The sequence below is a fragment of the Amphiura filiformis genome, chromosome 16, assembly GCF_039555335.1.
Source record: "Amphiura filiformis chromosome 16, Afil_fr2py, whole genome shotgun sequence".
In the NCBI taxonomy this organism is placed as follows: Eukaryota; Metazoa; Echinodermata; class Ophiuroidea; order Amphilepidida; family Amphiuridae; genus Amphiura; species Amphiura filiformis.
The window spans coordinates 63,708,155-63,732,591 of record NC_092643.1 but is presented as its reverse complement, the minus strand read 5'-3'; the positions used below and the strand labels follow the sequence as shown (position 1 = coordinate 63,732,591).

General features: G+C 37.9%; 1 protein-coding gene across 1 annotated transcript; it reads right to left on the bottom strand.

Annotated features, from left to right (window-relative positions):
* Positions 1-624: 624 nt before the first annotated feature.
* On the bottom strand, positions 625-22,882 carry LOC140136333 (transmembrane protein 143-like). Its single transcript, XM_072158059.1, has 5 exons — positions 22,804-22,882; positions 10,015-10,440; positions 8,563-8,760; positions 6,742-7,387; positions 625-5,803 (listed from the first exon to the last, which is right to left on the bottom strand). Exons 1-5 carry the CDS (start codon positions 22,873-22,875, stop codon positions 5,484-5,486), a joined length of 1,662 nt encoding a protein of 553 aa, XP_072014160.1. The 5' UTR covers positions 22,876-22,882; the 3' UTR covers positions 625-5,483.
* Between the last annotated feature and the right edge of the window lie 1,555 nt (positions 22,883-24,437).

Sequence of the window (24,437 nt, the reverse complement as noted above, 5' to 3'; positions counted from 1 at the left end):
TTTTAAATGGGAATGTCACCTATAACTCAAAAAAGTGTCTGGCGACTTGTTCCGGGTTTTGATGGAGCTGGTCACAAATTGTCCAAACTTCAAAATATGAAAATAGTGCCAGATAGAAACTAAAACAAGTGATCGGTGTATCCTTCGTGTGAGAGAATACCAAACAAATCCCAACTCTAATCCTAACCCTAAATCCTAACAATAATCCTAACCCTAACTCTAATCCTATTAGTATTTTGTGCTTTTTCAATACACTAAGGATAAACCAAGTGATCAGATCATGGTCCAATGGTAACACATTGTTTTCTACCTCGGGTTGTTATTACAAATTTTGAGTTCCAGCTGTAATTGGATTATGTTACTTAGCAAACAATGTGCATTATTGTGGCCCATAGAAAAGAACATGACTTCCAGGCTGAACACCATGTTTTGTTCAAATCAAATTCACTGGGGTTATGAGATTTCACCTGACACCACAATATGAGGGTGGGGGTTGAGGCTGTAATTCTGGTCAAGCACCTTGAATTTTAATATTTGGCCAAAATCAGACAACTTTTTATTGAGCAATTCACCGTACTATTAATAAATTTAATACACAAGTAATCACACAAGAAACATTTTTTGGATTAATCAGATTTTCAAGTTTATTCATAATAAAATGCAATCCAAGTCAATATTTGACTTTAAATCTTTTTTAATTATATACATTTTATATCCATATATTGGCTCACTTGCAACAAAATGTTTTCACTGAACAAAGTTCATTACTTTCCCCAAATATATAATTCAAGAAAATCAGGTGTATCGTTTGATTTAAGGCTATACCAAATTAGCCTATTGTCAAGACTATATTTGAGGGATTAGATGGCTTTATTCCATAAGCTGTATAATCCCTGTCTTGATACTAAGATTTGATGTAGCATGTCTTTGTTATTAAATCTATTCCCATTCTATATTCTATATGTTCTACAAGTCCCCCCTAAATACTTTTTAAAATAAATCAAAAAATATTTGACAAAATGCAAACGTGTATAAAGGTTTGGGTAGCCTTATTTGTTTTACACATGGACCAAATTATAGTGTCACACGTCTTTGCATTTAGTCACAACGGTTCATTATATAAAGAAAGAGACCATTTTAAACAGTGTTAAAAGTTGCATCCGAGTCCATAGGAATCAGCTCTCAAACAATACAGAAGGTCAGGCCTATTCATGCGTTACAGACTGCTACGGACTCAGGTGCAACTTTTAAAACAGCCTCTTTTCTTACACAATTAACCATTGTGACTGAGCATAATGATGTGTGGCGCTATAAATTGGTCCACATGTGTAAAACAAATAGGGCTATACATACATTTTTACATTTTGTAAAATATTTTTCGTTGTGGACCCTATATTTCCAGTAATGTTTAACTTCTAACGAATGTTTGATGAATGTAAAATCAATAATATCGTCAGCCTGCTACGCTAATTGCCCAAGTCATTTTTTTGTAATTTTGAGAACAAAGAACAAAATGTGGTTCAAGCATGGATCAGTTAGGTATTCACCTTAATTATTTCAGATTATTCCCTTTTATTAGTATCATTTTATTTTATTAGTATCATTATCATTTGTTCTTGTGCAAAGATTGGTGAATAAATATGTTTAAATGCATGCTTGAACCATATTTTGTACTTTGTTCTCAAAATTACAAACAATGACTTGGGCAATTAGCGTAGCAGACTGACGATATGTAGAATGTCTGGTGGAAATATATAAATCGATTTTATGTCATCAAACATTTGTTAGAAGTTAAACATTACTGGACATGACCAGTTACATCGAATTATCAACTAAAAAGTCTGTAGAGGTCCTAATACCAAAAGTTGTCTTTGTAATCAAATATGCCAGGGATATATAATTTCAGCATTAGCACACTTGGTTATTGTGCAAGTTGATGAAAATAATATCTTAATTGTCAAAATTGCCCCTTTTGGCCCGATGGAATCACATTTTGTCAACTTTTGTCCATCACTTAGAATCTACAATACAAACTGAATTCCAATACTTTGTTTCAGTTCTCTGCAAAATTTGACAGATAGGGTTTCATCACTTTATCACACATTATCAATTTATTCTCAAATATTATGTATACATGCGGCTATCTCCAATAAATGATACTAGTTTCCATGAGTTGTTTGCTTAAGTTTTAAAGACATCTGCATATTGGGCTATACCATTTGAAATCCACACTCCCCCTGTGGAAGATTTAGTTTAAGTCATCCACTGAGGGGGTACAAGTTTCAAATAGTATAAACAATTGGCCATTTGAAATACTTACTCCAGTTGTGGAAGATATAGGTAAAACCATAGACAGGGGGAGTATGGGTTTCAAAATAGTTAACCCTTGACAATTCCATTTAAAACTTTTCATAATCTTCCACAGGAGTATGACAGATTTCAAATGGAAGAGGCCATTGGATCAAGAAAAATACATCAAGAGACATCAAAAAAGTTTTAGGATACTCATGAAAGACAAGACTCAATTATGCTGGCTGGGTGGGGCAGCTACATGGCTGACATGGTTTAGTGGTTGGCTGGCTGGTGCTAATGTTTTTGCTAAACCAAATATACTTTGATCAGCTTGTAATCGGCGGGCCTTATAACATCGCGGATTAATATCAAAATATTTAATTTTGAGAATTGTCTTATGGCATCTCGCCAGAAGCATCACAAATTATTAATTCAAGTCCTATACTTTTTCTACTTTCTTTAACACATAAAATATAGACCAGACAGGTCAACTAATAGAACTTTAAACATGGGTCTACTTTTCGGCGTAGTGGTAAAAGACTAACATTTCCCGCCTATTACGAGCTGATCAAACTATATAGTCGATACATTTGCAAAAGGGGAATTACATTTTATTTTTTGAAAGATTATTTCTTTCCACTGAAATGATTTTCAAACATATTGCTTTTTTTTGTTCTTTTTAAAAAGAGCAAGACTGATTTCAAATATCCTACATAGACTTGCGCAAGAAAACAGTAAAAATTGTCATAGAAGTAGCGCGCGAAAAAAGAAACAAAAACAAAATCCACTTTTATGATGCAAGCATAAGCACGTTTAACCAAAACTGAACTTTATATCATGATTTTTATCATCTTACAATTACAATTTAGTGAACAAAACACAATTAGCATGCTTCTGTTAGGATATATTTAAATTTATACTGCACACCTAATTTTAATTCCACATAGCAAGATACAAACAGAACTAACACAGACTGCATGCAGTGCTTAGGGTTGAATTATGTTATTGCTTTGTAAGAACATCAAAATATACTAATTTGAAAGTAAGAATAGGAATAGATTTTTAAGAGAAAATGTAATGTTTTTTGAAGTGAGATGTAGCATAATTGTCAATTTTTATTATAACATTGATCAGTCAACAAATGACAACATCAATGCTAACAATGTCTGGCTCCCAAAAGTGGGGGAAGGGGGGGAAGAGGCAGGGGGCAAGTTGCAATTTTTGCCATGGCTCAAAATACAATAGTGACCAACATTTGTAATGGGCATCTTCCTTATTTTAGTGTTAGCATGTTTTAGACAACAATTATCCTCATTAAAATTACATACATGTTGCACACTTTTGTCCTGGTAAAATTATCCCGGTAGCGGGTCAGCGATGATTTTGTCATTTTTCATCCCCTTGAAATTTTGGCCAGTACGCCACTGATAGATCCTTGCAATATACAACTTTGTTATTTGCAGATGCATTATGGGTAGTGTCAATTCAACCTAATTTCAGTATTGACCATCTTCCAAAGAGATTAAACCCAAAAAGAATCAACTCAGAATCATAACACAATGGTAAATCCACCATATTGGTTTATCATGCATGAAGACAAAAATAGTGCACCTGGAACATGTATCGGCAAAACTCCATAACCATAGATGCACCTATGAAATTGAGCATTACAAATGTTTGCGCATGTATAATTAAAGACAGAGATAAGAAGAATTTATCGCGTCTAATGTCACTGTCAATTACGATCCTTCATTGGTTTACACAGGTTAATCAGCGCGTAAAAGGAAGACCGATCTATCTGGTGCTGATCGGAGAAAAGGAATAGCAGCAAATGGCGAAAAAGTCCGTGCTTTTACAAGGCAAAAGCAGCTTTTCTAGGCATTGTGGACATGGTGCCTTCACCAAAGAAAGTTTCCTACTATAAAGACCTAACTTTTGAGATGGTTTGCATGTCGAAAGGTGCAAAATTAACAATAAGGCGCCCGTTATAAATCCGCGTTCAGCAAGTCATCATCACGACACTTGTAAACAAACCGTGCTCGAGTTTGATTGACAGATGACGTCAGGCGCGATAAATTCTCTTTATCTTTGTCTTTCATTATAGTGATTAGCGTACCCTATGTGCATAACAAAAAAAAAATGGAATATTTCAAATTGAAGTTTGCCAAGCACAAAGCAAAATAATCGGTAGGTACACTATTAGTACTTTGCCCTCCATGCGAGATGCAAACATGGCGGAGTCAGTTCTCTTTGGGTCTAATCTCTTTGCTATCTTCACACTCCTTGAATTGAGATTACAACATCAAATACCACTGCCCACACTCAAAGCATGGACCACTGCATTGTGTGATAGAGTGTATAGTTTCATGGTCTAAAACAATGTCACAATGTAGAAGTTTCAAGGTTATATTAGAGATTGCGATCTCCAATAGCCCTGTGCTTAAAATGCTATGGTAAAATGTGCCATATTGGATTATTGTATGGGGCCACAAAATAGTGTACCTCCTACATTTATTGTTCAAGGCTCAACATAAAATGATACTTGCTCTTGCTATCTTTAACTCTCTCTTTGTCGTAACAATTTTTTTTTAAATATTTTAATTTGAAATTTCAGAATTGTAAATTTCCATGATCACATTTGGAATCAGCAGGAAAAATGCATTAAAATGAGTACAAACAAGCCTAGTATTAGTTCAGTGGTTCTTGAGATTGGCTATTAGTATTTTAAGAAAATATACCAAAACTTGGACTTTTTATGCTGAAGCCTATGGCTAGCATGCAGAGTATTAAGCTAAAGGATTACAAAGATGATTAGTGCTGAGTGTAACACACAGAATGGCTAAATTATCAGGAGGTACACTATTTTGTTCGCCAAGGAGTGCCACACAAATATGTTGGAGTCTGGTCTTTATAGAAAATGATCTAGATACCAAGATTAATGTACAAGGCTGCACAACAAAAATATAGTTCTATGTTAATCTGATTACTTAGTATATATGATTGCACCCTTAAAAAGCGGACTTTTTCCAAAAGGTCACTGCAGGACTGACAAATAAAATTTAATTTTTTAACATGCAAGATTATCAATTATTACAAAAGTATTGTTTTGCAATAACATGCAGGAGAATATTGGCACCGTTATAAAATTTATTCTATACACATAACATTTTTTATAAGTTGTTTATATCCCTTCATCTCCACCCTGTCTGTCGCCTCTTCTTTTCCTCCTTCTTATACTGATCATCTGTCTCCATAAACACCTGATGGTAGCAATCATCTAGCTCTGTCTCCTCTTCTGCTTTTGTTGCTATGGATACTGGAGGTAGTGGAAGTGCGTTGACGGCTGCGTCTATGTTGACTACGCTGAGGGTGTCGTCTCCATCGACTCGTAGCATGCCAAAGCTGGTGAGAAGCTTGACCGCATTGGAGCAATCAAACTCAATGACGGCACCACTCTTCTGGAACACCCAATTTTCTACTCGTTTTTCTAGAGTTGTCCCAGATATTCCACCTATTGTAATGGGGAGGGAAATAAAGGAAAAACATATAGAGAATTTATCAATATTCATTGGCCCAAGGTGATCATTATGCACTGGAATCCAGCTGGCCATCTTGCAAGATCAAAAGATATTGGGTGGACAAAGAATGTGACAGAATGGAAGCCTTGGCTGGGCACAAGACACTGAGGCTGATAGAAAGACAGATAGTGGGATGAGATATCAAACTTCTGATGGATGGCAAAGGCAAACAATTAGAGAATAAACAACAGAAATTTTTATTTTGACTATCCTTTACCGTGTGATAGACAACAGGCAGGTCCAATATTTTGAGTAGTGGATGCCTGCGCAGCCAGTATCCACTACGATAAAAATATTGGACCTGCCTGTCGTCTATCATAGGTAGAGGATAGTCAAAATAAAAATTCCTATCGTTTATTCTCATTCTTAGTTGGTTAAACTGTAAACTATTTTTAAAGCAAAAATTAAGTTACCGTCATAAAAACTCCCCTTTTTCTAAAATGAACGAAACTTGTTTACAACTTCACATCTTTTGTTGCGCGTACTGCTAGCACGTGCGAGTATTACAACGCGATATATACGGGCACCTCTATGAGCGTGTTACACGTTTATGGCCCAAAATCATGTGATTGTTCAATCAGATTATGTGTCTACGTAATAGACCACTCCCACTGACTAAGAATAGCTTTTAAACTTTAATCTGCACTCAACAAAATATTTGCACAAATAATTTGGAATGAATTTTGGGTAATGGTGGGTGAGATGCTGAGATCAGTATTTCCAGAAGTTCAGCTAAGGTTGTCAGTTAGCTTCTATTGTGTGCAAAGAAACCAACCGCCAACTCTAGTAAATCAGAACTTCACAACAATCTATCTTACTTTCTTAGTATTTCACACACCACCACTCCCGGAGAATAATTATTATATCTTACCTAATGTGACAGGTAGTGAGACATCTTTGCCCTCCGTATCAGTAAGATGAGATGGTGGTCTCTCTGTCAACAGGAACGTGTATGTTAACAATGCTTCCTTGAATGTTTCATCCTGTGCCCGATCCACCAGTAAAGTTATAAGACCTCTATTGTTGGCAATGTTCTTAAAGTACAACGTACGTTGCAACTCACTCAGATACCTTGTGCGTCTGTTCTTGTAGCTATTCCAAGCTCGTAACCCGAGCACACCGGTGATGCTAGCTACAATAAGTGTCCACTGTACATTGATGTCGGCTAAGAAAGTCACTCCTTTGATTAGAACTGTGAGACTACCTATTGCTATGGTCGACGCCAGAAAACTCTGATCAAACTTGCTCATTTTGATCTTGCCGTCGGGCAACAAGTGTTCTAAGGCCCCCGTAGGTATCTCTTTGAACATCTTAAGTATGAGTTTCTTGTAACCTTTGGACCTCACGGCTACTACTACACGTCTGTAGTATTCAACAGGAGGAGGACCTGGACGTTTAATGATGCGGTAGAAGAGGCTAACTGGTAGTGATTGATACCATGGTGTCTTTGGGTCAGGTAGATGCCTTCCTAGTGCCCAGAAGTGAAGTACATCATAGCTATTCTGGTTCACACTCACCTGTAATGAATGACATTGGCTTATTTCATTTGAAATCCACACTCCCCCTGTGGAAGATGTAGCTAGAATTTTCCACAGAGGGGGTGTGTGTTTCGAATAGAATAGGCAATCGGGTTAACTTCCATTTGAAATACAGTTGTAGAAGATATGGGTAAAGCCATACATAGGGGGAGTATGAGTTTCAAAATAAAAATCTTACTCCCTCTGTGGAAGACTTTTCTTAAGTGTCCACAAGGGTATGGCAGACATCAAATGGAATAGCCCATTATGGTAGACAAACATAACAATTTATTTTCTCAAGCGCAATACACAAGGGATTGGTCCAACTCATGGGCACAGTGCAACACCATCATAATCCAGTAGAATGTATAAAATAGCTGCCTTTTATAATCCCCTCATAATAAATTGATGATGTATGCGCCGGCATCCACTACTCAAAATATTGGACCTGCCTGTTGTCTATCACACAGTAGAGTATAGTAAAAACAAAAATTCCCATCGTTTATTCTCTAAATGTTGAAAGTTGTTTCCTGTAGGTTACCTGAAGTGTGATATATTTTTCTTATTTTTACAATCAAGTTGTATGAATATGCCCAGAAAAGATTGGTCAACAATACCTCAATTAACAGAGCACATCCAGATTTTGGTTTAAAGGTATTTCTGGTATCGACCCATGTTGCAATGAACAGCAAATCAGTATGAAATGCATTGAGGGAAGTGTAAGAAATCTTATCTGACTTGCCGCAAATCACAAATATTTATTGTCAAATCAGTGCAGAGTAGGTAACACGAAAACTGTACATTGATTTTCAATGAATATTTACTTACATTCATCAGATGTTTTATGATTTCATAATGCTTGTAAAGAAAAGGTGTGAGAAAAATGTTGTCATAATTTTTTGCTTGAAAATATGTTTTTCTATATTTCTCACATGAAAAACGAACATGCGGTAAAAAAAGTGGGTTTTTTTGCCGCAACGAGAATTCTGTAGAAGTCTTCAAATGTAAAAGCAACAATCAACTTGCCCACATTCCTTGCCTGGATGTCCAGATAACACATCTTGCTTACTACATGTTTAGGCTCAAGGTTAGCATTCATTTCAACATCATGACTGTCACAATATAATTAGAGCCATCAGAACTTGTAAAAGTCACAAAAAGTGACAATAACTTACCCTCACTCCTTCCCCTGCCAGATGTTCAGAGAGTGCCTTGGTTACTACATGTTTAGGTAGCTCATGGAAGTTTGCCTTCTCCATGACTGAGCCAAGTTTCTGGAGCAGCCAGAACTCATTGTCTGCCCTCTCTCTGGGTTGTAGTTTTCTGGACATGCTGATGGTATCCCTATCTGGATTCAGTGGGTCAAACAACACCTGAATTGGAAGCAAACACCAAAAATAAAAGTGAAGCAATCGTGTTTAATTTCCTGTTTCCAAACATGATGTCAGCGTTCGCATCTAAAAATAGTTTTAAGATACACCCAAAGAAAGAGTTCAACAGGTATTTGAATGTTTTCACCTAGTTAGTAGACAGCACTAGGTTTACTAAGGCTGTCGATTTCCGCAAAATGGGATAAATGTTTAAACAGTAAAAAATTGGCCGTTTAAACATTAAAACGTAAAAAAAAAAAAAAAATTTTTGACTTTCCGTACTGACTCAGTATAGTCCCACCCGTTTTTGGGTGAACATTTTTCAAAATTGGGGGTGGGAGTGGAACTATACTCAATTTCAAATTTATTTTTTTTAAGTTATTTTTTCGGCTTTGGAGTGTTACTGGACCTAGAGCTAAATAAATGCTAGGATCATTCATGGCTGATTTTCTTTTTAAAGTAGGCCAAATGTGTTTTGAATAAATTTGTACTCATGTCAGAGGTGGAAATTGACACAAACGTACTTAGGATATTTCGATGTTACCAATTACTGGACACTTTATGGGATACATTCATTTAAAAAAAAATGCATATTCTTTGAGTTTGAGTGGTGGGCATTAAAATTGACCTTTACTAGTGGGCTCCAGAATTAAGTGAGTGGTAGACCTCAACTTCAGATTGACTGTGCACTTGTTAAGTCCAACTATTTTATTTTGGAGTATGACCCATAAGTCGAAAATAGACTTTTAAGTTTTTGCACTGGCAACCCCAATTATAGTCAACCAGTGTTTGGAATAAGCACTTATCCAATTATCCAAAAACCACTGAGGACAACCATGATGAGCCATGCACTTGTCCGACGGACAACTACTGTATTTTACCTCCAAAATTGTTCAGCATGTTCAGTTCTGAATGTTTTAATTAGCCATTTCACTGAGTTTAGTTAACTGATGGTACCAGTGATCAAGATCTCCATGATCAGAATGGCTTATTTAGAAGCTGAGACTATTATACCTGAGTTTAGAAGCAAGCAAGCACAGGTTTCCTAAATAATAGCGACTTTTTTGCACCCAAAAATATCACAAATTACAAGTGAAATATTTTAAGGACAAGCAGAATCTATGCTGTCCTCAGGACAACCTCCATTTTTCCTCATTTTGGACACTGGTCACAACCCACTAGAACTATAATAATAGAACAATAATTGTGAACCCCTTGTCCAACATCTAGGTTGACACAAACAGACTAAATCCATACCTTCAGCTCGGATAGCACACCATGAAACTGGTGGTCGATAGCACTGTCCAAAGCCACAGCAAATTCCTCAAACCGCTTACATTCTGCAGTGGTCAAGAAGTTTTCCTTCTGCATCAACTGCCCAACTAGGGATCTCCGTGAGATAGGGATGAAGCGGTCCTTGAAGCGATCCATCTCTGGCGGGAGACTCAGGACAGGATGCTGGTGTAGCTCAGCTTTCTTGGCCTTGGCCTCTGGTATTGGGCTACTAGGTGTGGTGCTGGTAGTAGGGGTGGTGCTGGTAGTACTTGAGGCAGTGTTTCTGTTGATACTAGAGGCGGTGCTACTGCTGGTAGTGCTGGCACTGGTAGTGCTGGTACCTGGGGTGGTACTACTGCTGGCCGTGCTGGTACAGTACAGACGGCTGTTCCATGCTAGCCTTGCCACCTATCATACAAATGGAATCAATTCAAAGTTAACATCACTCTTCAAAACTGCTCAAATGTGTACCTTAATTGGTCCCAACTTTTAGTTGATGTTGAGAAACTATATTTTCAGACATACAATGCAAGGATTGAATGGTGTGTTTATAGGGGTGGGTGGGTGCTAATTAAGGATGTGAGGGGTTACATGGATACCGACCGCGAATGCACTATCCGTTTAGGAATATCACTAATCGTTTAAACATAAATTTATTTTTTGGTAAGTTATTTCTTTTTTCGCGTCCTTGGACCTAGAGCTAAATATTAGGATCATTAATGGTTCACTAAAAAAAGAAAGAAAAAATAGGCCCGTAAGTGTTTTTAATATGCATACATGTATAAGTTATAATTGGTTTATGTCATACCCTATTAAAGATTTCAAAATGGATACAAATTCAATGTATTTTGAAATCATTAATAGAGTATGACATGAACACAGATTGTTAATTTGCATATTATTATTAAAAACACTAGGGCCTACTTTTCTTTTCTTTTTCTGTTTTTTTTGTAAACCATGAGTGATTCTAGCAGTTTAAATTAGGTCCAAAGACACTCCAAAACCGAGAAAATAAATAACAAATGTTATTAATTGGATGCATGCTTCAGCTGCTTTGCTTTGCCTTCAATGGTTTTAAAATAAACAGAACATTTCTTTTGTCAGTTAGGGAGTTTTTCTGTTTTGTAATCTCCTCTGTGTGTTCCACATTCATTTAGTATTTGTTGTGATATTACAATTGAGAAAAGTTATGCTTACTTCAGTACATATTGGCAGGGGTAGCATTAAGGCCCGAAAGTCGGGGGTTGTTTTCCCGTGTTTTTCACTCTCGAGCTTGCAGAAAATCCAAATACATGGGGTGAAATTAAATCTCGGGGTGAAAAATATTTTGCAGTGTAGTCAGGGGTAGGAGTAAGGTCCAAAAGTAGAGGGTCAGAGTTCACCCCCGAGCTTGCACATTCCCAATATATGGAGGGTGAAAAATTAATATTTTTTAAATATAGGGGGTCATTCACCCCCGATCGGGGTTTAACGCTACCCCTGCATATTGGTGACGTTTATGTCATTTTTCAGTGTGTAAATATTTTTGTACCCAGTTCATGACATATGACCAACTTGCTCTCCCACCACAGAGATACGAACAGCAAGCGTCTAGATGGACCCAGTTGTACTAACTACACATTTTGAATGTTTGAGGACTTGTTCTCAAGTTGTAGCAATTAGTGCCAAGCGTGGTGCCCTTTAACTCGAGAAACACTAGTAACAAATTTGCTCACAGATGCCCTCGCATTACGTGTTGAATGGAAGATCGATTAGGTAAACAAATTATGTAAGCTTACCGTTACGTAATGTCATTGTAATAACAATAGGCAATTCTAAAATACCCCTTAAATACCTCCTTGTACATAGTTTTACCTACCAATTGTTACTACCATATTCATTCCAATAAGCGCCCATGCCCCAATAAGCGCCCACCCAGGGTATATTAAATTTGCTAAACATGCTAAAGGGTACCATTAATGTTGAAGTCACAGATAGATGTTGATATAGTGAAATAGCTGGAGGACTACACATCCGGTGTAAACTTGCAATACATTTTCTACATCAGAAAAGCCACTAGAACGTCTCAGGGCCCTTTTATAACATACATAAATTCATCTCTAATAATCGCCCCTCACAAAAAATTAGGTAAACCAGGTAAAAAATAAGCGCCCACCCAAAATAACTTTGTTAAGCGCCCTGAGCGCTTATTGGAATGAATCTGGTATGCATGTTGTTGATGTAATTCTCAGTTATATGTGCCATTTCAGGTGCATTTAGGTAGATACATTGTATTTCATCACTATTTCTGAAAAAAATTCCTCCAATTTTCTTCGGTGATCGGCTAACTTCACATAGTAAAAGGTCAGAGAGATGGGAAGAGGTCATCTTGCAAGAGAGTGCTGATGGATTAGTCCATTAAGAGAAATAGGGTGGTGTCAAAGAGTGCCTAGACTTCTCCGTAGTCCACTTGCCCATTTTGCATACTCTGGCTATTACATTTTAAGCATTTTATTACATTGATTTGTGTGCAACTGATATATTTTCACATCTGTATCTGATCTTTTCAGTCGCTGCACTCCCTCTGTTTGTTAGCTTCACAAGTGGACTACTGACTTTGCCTTGCGGTTAAGATTTTTAACACGGGACTCTATGGAGAGTTAGGCCAATTTCTGGCCTAACTAAAATTGGCCATGATGTAATGCATCATTAAATGGATCTGCATTGTGATTGGTCGCCCATATCTCGCTATGGTTTAAATCTTCCGGGCCCGCGCCATTACCATTAACTACACTGTACACAACTATCTGTTGTATTTGCGGCGCTTTTGTGTGTTGACGCTGAAAGTTAATCTCTCATCAAACATCTAGCGCGTCTTGTACTATACCATGCTTAGTACTTGTGGTTAATGGACTGATATAAACAAGTATGCTTGACAGTGTGTTTTTAGAGAGCAAAGTCCCGGGGTAAAGTTCTGCTTAAAATTCAAAGTCCATATTCGGATTTTCGGGGTTCGCTATCAATAAACTGGTAGATTCCAAAATCAGAATTGTTCAGTATTGAGAAATTTTGAGAAAGTGAGCCATTATAATTATGCAAGATAATGTTGCATTCAATTACTTTTATTGTCACTAATCATCTGATATTTTTAACTCTTTATGACCATTTTACTATTGAATACTTTAATTTTAATAAACATCAGTATAATTTTGAGTTCAACGAAATGGGTTCATCATGATTATTAATAACATATTTTTAATAAAATTCGACTATGGCATAGTCTATAGAGTGCCTGGATGCATCGATTCCATATTTGACAAACAATTAAAAGCCCAACTTAAAGTAGAAACCAACATGAGGGGGTACTTCACCAATTATTTATACGACATCACATCATCATCATAGCCATATTCACCCATTTTCAAATGGAATGGTCATTTTCACGTTGGTCAGGTTGACGACTGAGGGCAGCAGTCTAAGGTCAGGTTACGTCAAGTAAGCTCACGTGATAATATGGACAATTATGGTCATTATTCAAGAACATTTACCTGCGTCAAATGCTCCCACAGGTTGAGGCTAATTTCTGCCATCTTTTCATCGCCTGTGCAGTCAGAAGAAATCAGCTTATATTTGCTTCAAATTTTCAGGATCGTATGCATCGAAGATGTAAAAAGGTAGGCACTAGGGCTCAATAGAATTAAGCTTATAATGACGCGCTTATGAAAGTGTGTTTGTGAACTATGAAGCATTTTATCAGTGTTTATATATGCCGGTGCATCTTTATGCACCGCAGCCCCACCCACAACCATATACCTCGGATCTCTAACGCAAAAAGTAAGCTTTGCGTTAGAGGCAGTGTACACAGTCCATGAGTTAGCTCGTTCACGTGGCGGTTCCTTTGTCCCACTGGCCTACTACACTAAACAGCAGTCAAGTTAGCTCAATTGATAAGGCGTTCGACTATGGTGCGAGAGGTTGCGGGTTCGAACCCTTGTGGTGCCTAGTATGCGCTCGTGGAAAAATTGAGTTAGCTTGAACTTCCCCTGGACAAGGAACTCACTGCTAATTTGTCTCGTTGTAACCCGTACGAAACTCGGGGAGCTGATCCTGGTTGCGATGGTTATGGTATGTCTAGGGTGTGCGCTCTTGAAGCAGCAAAGTCCCTGAATTGTTAATGTTTAAGGGGTACTACACCTGTGGTAAATTGTGACTATTTTTGCATTTTTCTCAAAAATGATAACAAACTAGTAACAAAAGTTATGTATATTATTGGGGCAAGGAATCCAATTACTACACTGAAATTTCAGTGATTCAAGACAAGCGGTTCAGTATATATGATAGAAAATGAGGTACATCCTAGTGGTACCTTATTTCTTATCATAAATAACGAACCGCTTGTCTCGGGTCACTGAAATTCCAGTGTAGTAATTGATTCTTGCCCCTATAATATACATAACTTTTGTTACCACTGTGTTATTAGTTTTTGAGAAAATGCAAAAATAGACAAAATTTATGGAGAGTGTAGTACCCCTTAATAATTTATGGAATGATGTGGGCCATAGTGGTCAGCGACAACCTGTAAAGTGTGCTGAGGCTTTTGGATCAACGTCTAGGCGTTGTGCCTGTGCGTGCGCACTATAAATCACTGCACTTTTTTTCTTTTTTTTAACGTAGATTGCATGGCGATCGGAGTGTTATCGTGAGATTCAGAGCACTTGGGACTATCCATGAGTCATGACAGACAGTGTTGTTTTGGCATGTTTGCATGCATTACTATAGAGTAAAATACTCGCTTTAGTTAGAAACCTGTATGTCGTTTGTGAGTGTGATTGCTTTATAATACCTGTGTTTTTTTATATCATTTATCACATTTTGCAGTGAAAAATGATTACAAAATGTGTACTGTAATTTGCAATCATTTTTCAATATGATAATCATTTTATGTTGTGCCGTACTATTACGCTGACTATCGTATTCGGCGAGGAGGACGATTTCGACCTCCTGGTTTGTTTACAAACAGAGAGGTAGACAAAAAACCGTTCCGCTTGTACGTCCAAACACTCAAGTATCAGAAGGATGACCAGTCCACAATAGCGTGATTCACGTAACATGAATAGGGATTAAAAGGCTGTCACGTAGAATCATGTGCTTGTCCAATTTGCCATCAAGATTTCATATGGAAACAGTTCAGACCCAGAACAGGATCATGTCTGAAATCTAGAAATTAATATTTTGTTCTGGGTCTGATTATTGGACTACATTTTATGGAGTAACGATTTCTTCGCACCGATGGCTAAGTATGCACATAACTCCTGGTCGGAGCAGTGAGTTCCAATTTACTGAGATGGACCTGCCAGGTGAATATGCCTGAGGTCCGGTACATGGGGTATAGCTTCGAGATACTCTAGCTAAAATACAGGTTTACATTTACTATCTTACATTATCTTGCTGTATTTCAGCTAGAGCTCCAAACGACAAGCTTCCGGGTTTTTTGGAGAACAATACTGTTACGTAAGATGAAGAAGAAACCCGCCTCGGAGCCCGCCCTACTCATTATTTCATTGTACTTATTGCAATTTGCCTCCACATTACATAATCAACACAAAGCTTTTGTGAGGATTAGGCCTGGCAAAGTCGATTTTGAGTTTCCCGTCGCCCGCCCGCACTTCATTTTCGGGCCCGCACTTGAATTCATTATTGCGATTTTCGAAAAATAACAATAAAATCTTATCATTTTTGAAAAAAAACCGATGAAATCCGTGCATTTTAGTGGAAAAATCAAATTCAAAACATCGATTTCGCTACCGGCAGTAAACTCATTGCGGCGGTTGATTGGCGCCTGATAGTGATAGCCTAGATCCTGTAGGCCCGGTTATAGCAACGCTTTGTAAATATGTTGACGTCGCTGTCCTTTTCCACGTGCGTATCATATACAGGACTGACAGATTAATGCCGTCATGCAGATCAATGATTCTACAGTGCTGTTCGCGAAATCGCACAATGAATAGTGATGTTTGTGCGAATTTAAAAAAAATATATTGATTCTGTTATTTTTGGATTTCTTTTCATTTAATATCAATCATATTTTAAAATAGTACTTGGTATCGTTTTACATTAATTTGACTGTACAAAAATGGCAAAATTTATATATTTCAACTCTGCTCTATTGTGACACTGTTGCACGAAATATGCGGTCGAACAAAAATATTTTTCAAGGGTGCATGCCACTAAATCCGCATGTGAAGCGGTTTCCGGTAAAAGTTTATCACGACTATAGTCCCAACTTTGCATAAAAAATGTGCAAAATCGGTACAATATTAACAATTTTAGTGTTGCAAATCGTGTTTTGCTAGAACTTGTGAATGTGATCTCTACTAATTTGAACAGAAAACGCGAAAATTTGAGTGATGTTTACGATGATGAGCGCATGAACACACGAGGTCAAAACATGGTTAGCAGTCGGACGTAAACACGGGAAAACCGGGTCTTTTTATATAGCGCTATTTTTCTCAAAAAGTAGACCTAAAATATGGTGTCATTTTCAGATATGTTATGCAGAATTTTGTTTTGATTAAGATGATATCAAATATATATTTCAAAGTAAGACGTAACTCGACTTATAGCCTAAAACGTGACCCCTATTTTGCACGTAAAGTCTATGGAAAGCTATTTTGTGGCATGTACCCTCAATGTCTGATTTTTTATTCTACATGTACACTGCTGTTTGTGACTTTGCACAATATCGTTGTTTGTGGTAATTAAAGAAATATATTAATACTGTTAATTTTATATTTGTTGTCCCGATTGATCAATTATTTATTTTCAAATAGTATTCGACATAGTTTTTAATTAAATTTAATATACAAAAAGAGCAAAAAATTATATATTTCAACTCCGTTGTGTTTATGACATTGCTGCAAGAACTATGCGGTATTCAACATCAACAAAACATGTACGCATGGGGTTTTCCCTTTAATTTTGTTGGCGCAAGATTCGATAGTGGAGCTGTAAAAACTTACCAATTCATGAATTGCAATTGTTTCGTATTTTGATTTCAATTTGATGGGACTTTGCTGACGTTTGTATTAAAGATTTGTCATGTACATATCAATTAAGATATAAGCGACAGTGGTCGTACTGTCATGCAGTGGACGATATCGCATGTCAACGTCAACTGGATAATTTGTACTTAAATCACACAAAATTATAAATAAATAAGAAAAATAATAGTAAAAAGAAAGGAATTGGTATCAATTTTGACCTTGCAGCCTCTTTGCAAGTTTATATCTTTGGTTAAACATGAGTGAGTGAGCGGTAAATAACAACGTGTTTTACACTCGCATTTTGTCATATAATGAAAGTCACGAAAATAATGAATAATGAATAATGAAAAAGTTACCTCACTTGTTTTCAAAAATTATGTGACGGGAAACTCAAAATCGATTGTTCGGGGCCTTAGTGAGTGGATAAGAAATTGACAGTGGAGGATACGAAGGACACGCCGATTGTTAGTTGTCAATCATGAATTGCCGCATAGCGTATTAATATTTTACTGCATGGCATTCCGCAAACACCAAGACAAATTATGCCGTATTTTTCCAAAGATCATCTCATATGAAGTAAGCTGAATGCGATCTGTACTTTTGTAACATTCCGATCGCTTTTGATCACCTATTATCGGCGAATTTGCTTCTTCGTTGGTACGTGACGACAGACTATGTAGTCCATGTAGAGCCACGGTGAGGGTAATGTGGTCATGGGCTAGATTGGGCTCTTTGCGGATGTGATCTAATACTTGGATTTTGAAAGAGTTGATTGAGCTGTTGTTGATTATGTTGTCGGGTAGTTTGTTCCAGTCTTTGGTTGTCCGGGGATATAAAAGAAAATTTGAGTCGTCTGTCCTACAGTGGGTCTGGTTTAGCTGTTGACTGTTGCCAGTTGTTGAGCGGCGGGATCTTCTAACTGCTGGTGGAGTTAACGATTTCGGAATAGCTGATTCACCCAATTGAATTTGTTTCATAAGCAAAAGTCTGGTAGCTTCACGTCTGTGTTCTAACGTGTCCCATTCCAATCCCCTAATCATGTCAGTGGCGCTAGCATGACGGTCATAACTGTTGCAAACAAATCTTGAGGCCGTGCGCGGGAGCATTTCCAACTTGTAGATATACTTAGATTCATAAGGGTCGCAGAGCGCTGGCAGCATACTCCAGGAGCGGCCTAACGAAAAGCCAGATAAGCGGTGCTCTTGATTGATTTAGAGCACCCCCCTCAAGTTACGTCTCAGCATTCCCAGGACCTGGTTAGCTTTTTTTGCAGTATGGTTGTAATGGTGATCCCATTTGTATTTATGCGATAAGAATACCCCCAGGTATTGATGATGCTCAACTGAACCTAAAGTCTGATTTTGGAGCCTGTAGTTATAACTCAGCTTCTCCCTTTTGTTGCCCATATTCATAATAAAGCACTTCTTCGCGTTAAATTGCATCTGCCATTTTTACCCCATTCGTCAAGTTGGTCAATGTCCTTCTGAAGTTTCTCGCAGTCAGCAGTGTTTTTAACAATGTTGTATAAAATGCAGTCGTCTGCAAAAAGACGTATCTCCGACTGCAGATTGTCCGTAATGTCGTTAATGTAAAAAAAAAACAATAAGGGGCAAAGCACTGTCCCTTGCGGTACACCAGAGATCTACACTGTCCCATTCAGAATTGGCACCATTGGTAACAACTCTTTGCTTCCTTTTGTGAGGAAGCTGATGATCCAGTTCAATAATTTCCCACGAATTCCATACATGTGAAGTTTGGCTTTCAGTCTTTCATGCGGGACTGTGTCGAACGCTTTTGAGAAATCGAATATAGCAATGTCCACTTGGTGACCAGCGTCGACAGCTTTTGCCCAATCATGCGAAGACAGAATCAATTGAGTAACACAGGAATGATGTTTTCGAAAGCCATGTTGCTTTGGTGTTAGAATATTAAATCTCTCCAAATGACGACTGATATGGGAGTGCACAATATGTTCAAGAAGTTTACTACACACAGCAGTCAACGAGGCGGGTCTGTAGTTCAAGGAAGAGCTTTATCCCTTTTTATACAGAGCAGAAATATTGGCCAATAACCAATCCTCCGGAAGCTCACCACAATCCAAAGATTGCTGGAAAATGTCACGCATAAAATTGGTGCAATTTCTTCAGCTGTTTCTCTGAGCATTCTGGGACTGATGTCGTCAGGTCCACTTGCTTTGTTAATGTTCAACTCCTTGAGCAATTTCAGCACACCTTCAGTTGTAACGTTGATATCAGCCACAGTCGGTAATTTAGTAGGTATGAAAGGGATCTTATCCAAGTCCTCCTCAGTGAAGACTGACTTAAATTGGTCAGCAAGAGCTTGCGCTTTGTCCGTGTCGGTGACATGCTGAGCATCCTGGGTTCTGAGTGTAGGCACACCCTGATTTTCCATGCGCTTACTTCTAATATATTTCCACAGACCACGAGGATTTTCTTGCAGATTCTCCACGACAGACTCAACATGACGCTGATGCTCATTTTTGAGCTCCTGTTTCACAATTCTTCTGGCAACTCTAAACTTTTCCCAGAAGATAGCTTTCCCGGACTGCTTAGCTTTTTTTTTTTTTTTTATGGATGCGATTTTTGGCTCTGATGAGACGTTTGATCTTAGCATTAACCCACGGAAGGTCGTCACGTGTTGAAGACAACTTAGAAGGAATGAATGACTCCCTTGCGCCATGAAGTCCTTCCTTTAATTTGTTCCAATTGTCATTAACAGTCCTTGTATTAGGGTCATTTGCATAAAAGTCCTGTTTACACTTATTCATGTCAATCGCACACCATCGAAGTCCGCTTTGCCATAGCAGTAAATCTTACGCCGTGGTTTGGGCATCTGTTTAGGATTTGTTTTGACTGACCACACAACGGTTTCATGGTCGCTAATCCCAGGTTTAATCACAACATTTTGGACGCTGCTAGGGATTGAGCTAAACACAAGATCCAGAATAGTTGCCGTTGTTTCGGTTATTCGAGTGGGCTCTAACACATGCTGAGACAAAAAGTGTTTGTTGGCTATGTCAACAAGATACAGTTCACCTGATTCGGCAGTTTGAATACCATCACCCCAGTTAATGGTTTTGGAATTAAAGTCACCATTCAGGATAATATGAATACTTCTGTTATCCTGAGGAATTTTTTCAAGCGAGGCGTCCAAGTCTTTCAAGCACCAACAAGACTATCGGGAGGACGGTAGTAACACCCCACAAGGAATGTTTTACCAGATGTTAACAAAATTTGCGCCCACACTATTTCAGTGCCCGAGTCTAAATTGAGACATGGTAGACTGGCAATATTGTTTTTAATTACGATTGCTACACCTCCACCATCAAGGTTTCTGTCTTTTCTATAGACATTGTAATTGTCAGGAAGTATTTCATAAGTGGGTATTGTGCTGTCAATATGAGTTTCAGTTACACAAATAACATCTGGTCTATGCTCATCGATGAGCGCATGAAATTCAGGAATCTTCCCTCGTAGACTCCTGGCATTCAGATTTATGAACTTCAGTTCACGTTCCACATTCTTTTTACCAAGGTTACGCCGGCTAGTCCCATTTGCTTTGGCTTTGGGTTTACGTAGTCTTGGGCTTTGTAGAAACATTGCCCTTTTGAGGCGGCACAATATTTCTACTTTCGACACCAGTAAAGGGCGATTGAAGGTCATTGTCAGAGTCTAAAGATAAATTAAATTCATCCAAAAAACGAAATCGGTTTTCATCATCAATAAGCTGATGATAAATTGAATCGCTGAAATTCATGAAGTCACATCCAGGGCAGTACCAGACAAAGGATGATTGATTTTGGAAATCAGCATACTCTTCCTCGGAGATGTCACAGCATTGGATGTGTGACCACAGATTACATTTGTCACATTCTAGGGCCCAATCGTAAATCACGCACTTCCGCACTACACATGGTACAGGGATACGAGGGATTGATTTAGTTGGCCCAGGTTGAATTTCAACATCACCACTCAGGATTATGAGCATGAATTTAAAGGCCATAAAAGTGCCAGTTAGGCGAGAGTTCGTCAACATACCAAACGTTTACTCAAAGTACAAGCCTCTCATTTTAAGCATTTCATATCTACTGCATTGGGTCACAAATACTTGGGTAGCGAAGTCGACATAGCAAACTGCTGAGGTCGAAGAGTTTGCAAGTTCATGAAATTTAAATTGGATTGGGTCAAAAGTTGTATCATAAAATGGCAAGATCCTACCGTAATGGGCGTGGCTCTCATTCCAGGTATCATGTAGACGCTGAGCAAGCTGCGTCCCCGTCTGTACAGCGAAATACAAACCAATGCATGAAGTCCTCACATAATTTGAAGACCCCTGAGTTGATTTTTTACGTTGAGTTGAAGTTGATAAAATCCCCGATAAAAACATGGCGGCCGGTTAGATAAAAATAGCCGAGGCTCTTTCACAAAGTTAAAAATTTCACACAAAGTCAACAGCTGAATCCTTAATAAAAATTGGTAAATCACATCAAACAGCACCAGCAAAATAACACATCCAAAACTGGTTAAAAAGGAGGGTGGATGATGGTAGAATACTGCCGCAAAGATGGTAGCAAAAGCGTTGTCCAAATCAGACTCGTTGGTGGCGCAGCAAATATTCACACAGGTGTCCACACACAGTTAAAAACACCAATTGGCGCGAAAACTTAAAGTTGATTAAAAACAGCTCCAGTGGTCCAAAATTTCCAAAAAATTCGCTAAGAATAATCATTAGTACTAATAAATGTCTTGTGGAGGGTCAATTTTGAAAAATAAGCCAAAGTTGATAAAAATAAATAAATTGATCACGAAAACGGGAGCTCGAAAAGAGTGCGACCACTCTAGTCAGGGATATAAAGGGATAGGCATCGTAGCTATTACGTAACACACCGAATGATGTAGTTTAACTCTAGACAATAGGCGCCATATTGCAGGAGGGTTAGAGTTCATAGAGGAAGCGTTAAAGGTTAGTAGATTAGGTCACCCAGGCACATCACTAATGTTTTTCACGAGTTGTAATACCGACAGGTAAAAACATTGATTTTGTTAAATTCTCCCGATTTTTTAAAATTACTAAATAAGGTTAGTACTTCAAACCATTCTTTGATGAATCTATGCAATATGACGGTAATTTTTGAAACATCTAAGAATCAATCTTAAACATCTTCATGATATTCATTTTTTTGCGCATGGTCAAAGCATGCTCTTGCGCTATCCACAGACTATCCGGTGGAAACTTCAAAGCAACGATCATGCGTTAATATTTACAAAATGGCGAATGATGTAGTTTAAGTCGAACAATAGCGTGACCGGCGTGACGTAGTTTTTGGCATTGTTCCTATATGCACTTTCACCCTCCTGCTCTAGTCCATGACCCAACAGTAAAAATGCTTGAAAACACGTGAGTTCATGTTGTGTAAACATAATTAGCATAGACACAAATGAAATTACGATGCAATACAATGCAATTTGAATGCGCAGCAGATCTATAGAAATAACGTTGCCCGGTTTTATGCAGAATTAGACCCTGTCTGATGGGGTACAAACATTGAAACATGATATGATCACAGCGTGAGAAAAGGTGCCGAATTCTGCAGTTATGACAGTTAGGACAATGACACTCATTAGACGTTTTATACACATTCAGACCCACTTTGTTTGAGAATCACCTCTTACATACATTACATATATTCTTAGTTACTTATTGCAAAAACAAAAAATAGAATTCATACTTGATTTCGTGCAGAAAATATCCCACTTTGTGAGCCCAAGGCCGCCCTGATCAGTGCACGGCTGGCTGCCATTTTCTTACACCGGACGTAGATGGCGCTATGACACTAACTTTTTGACCATTCCAAATTTTTGGGATCTCAAAAAGCTTCAAAAAGCCCCGTCAGCAGTTCTTCTGGGGTTAACCAAACCTGCCTGGTTATTAAATTAATCAGTGACAAAGCAACTGAAGTAACCAAGACAAGTCAAACAGAAACCAAAGCTACTGAAGTAACTAAGACAAGCAAAAAAGAAACCAAAGCAACTGAAGTAACCAAAACAAGCAAAGAAGCCAAAGCAACTGAAGTAACAAGCAAAGAAGAAACCAAAGCAACTGAAGTAACCAAGACAAGCAAAGAAACCAAAGCAACTGAAGTAACAAGCAAAGAAGAAACCAAAGCAACTGAAGTAACCAAGACAAGCAAAGAAACCAAAGCAACTGAAGTAACAAACAAAGAAGAAACCAAAGAAACTGAACATACTGCAGTTACTGTCCGTTTTCCTATACACAATACACAGTGCTCTCACCATTGACGCGTGACCCCTACAAATGATGTGTATGTTGGGAGAATGGACACTTGCCTAGTTAACATCACTGTGTGAAAAATAACCAGCCAATATTTTATTTATTCTCCAAAACTTCTAGCAAATATATTTCTCTAACATGACCTAAAATTACAGCTAGGTTAGATGTTCAGAAATGGTCGTACTTTTGTAAAATATGAGTGAGGGCAAGGCATAGCTAGCCAACTCCCCGTGTTATTTGAATGGAGATTTGACCGAAAATATTGGTATCGGACCGCTCACTTCTGAAGGATGCCACAAAAAAACCGGTAAAAGCTACATTTAAATTATTCTAAATAGGTTCTAGAAAATAAAGTTTTGTAACATGTCCTAAATTTTTAGCTAATTTAGGTGTTTGGAGAGGGTCGTACTTTTGTGTTTTAGGAAGGACATGTAAACGACAGATAACACCAAAAATATGAAGAAATTATTTCTAAACCGTGTTAAGTCACAAATCATTATGTTGCTCATTTTCAAGAATGCTGGTTTACAAAAAGCACGACATTGTCTGATTTCGTGAACAAAGCCACACATAACATTGTTTCCTTTCGTTTCCTTTGTAATCGGTTACCCAACTGAAGCTATGAATACCAGCTTTATTGCGATATCGCACATGAAAACAGTCACTTGTGCACAACCAGAGAAGATCCGATTTAATCAGTTGAGCTGTTTCAATGAGTGTTATCTTGGTTTAATAGCTTTTAATGGGGTTAAGTCCTGCAAAGGTCGAGATGAATTCTACTGTAGACATGACTGCATCATGAGTAACCAAGACAAACCAAACTGAAACCAAAGCAACCAAGAAAAGTGAAGACTCCGAAAACAGAACAAACATCTAGTAAGAATCGTGTATCTCTGACAGTCCAATTCCTCTGAAACCTTTGCAAAGTTGGCGAACATACAGCAATTAGTCTGAGTATGCCGACTCAACCGAAGAAGAAGAAGAAGAAGAAGAAGTTATATCTGAATTACTACAGCACCTAAAGTCTTGATTTTTGCAGAGTATCTTTATTGACTAAAGTAGGCCTACATT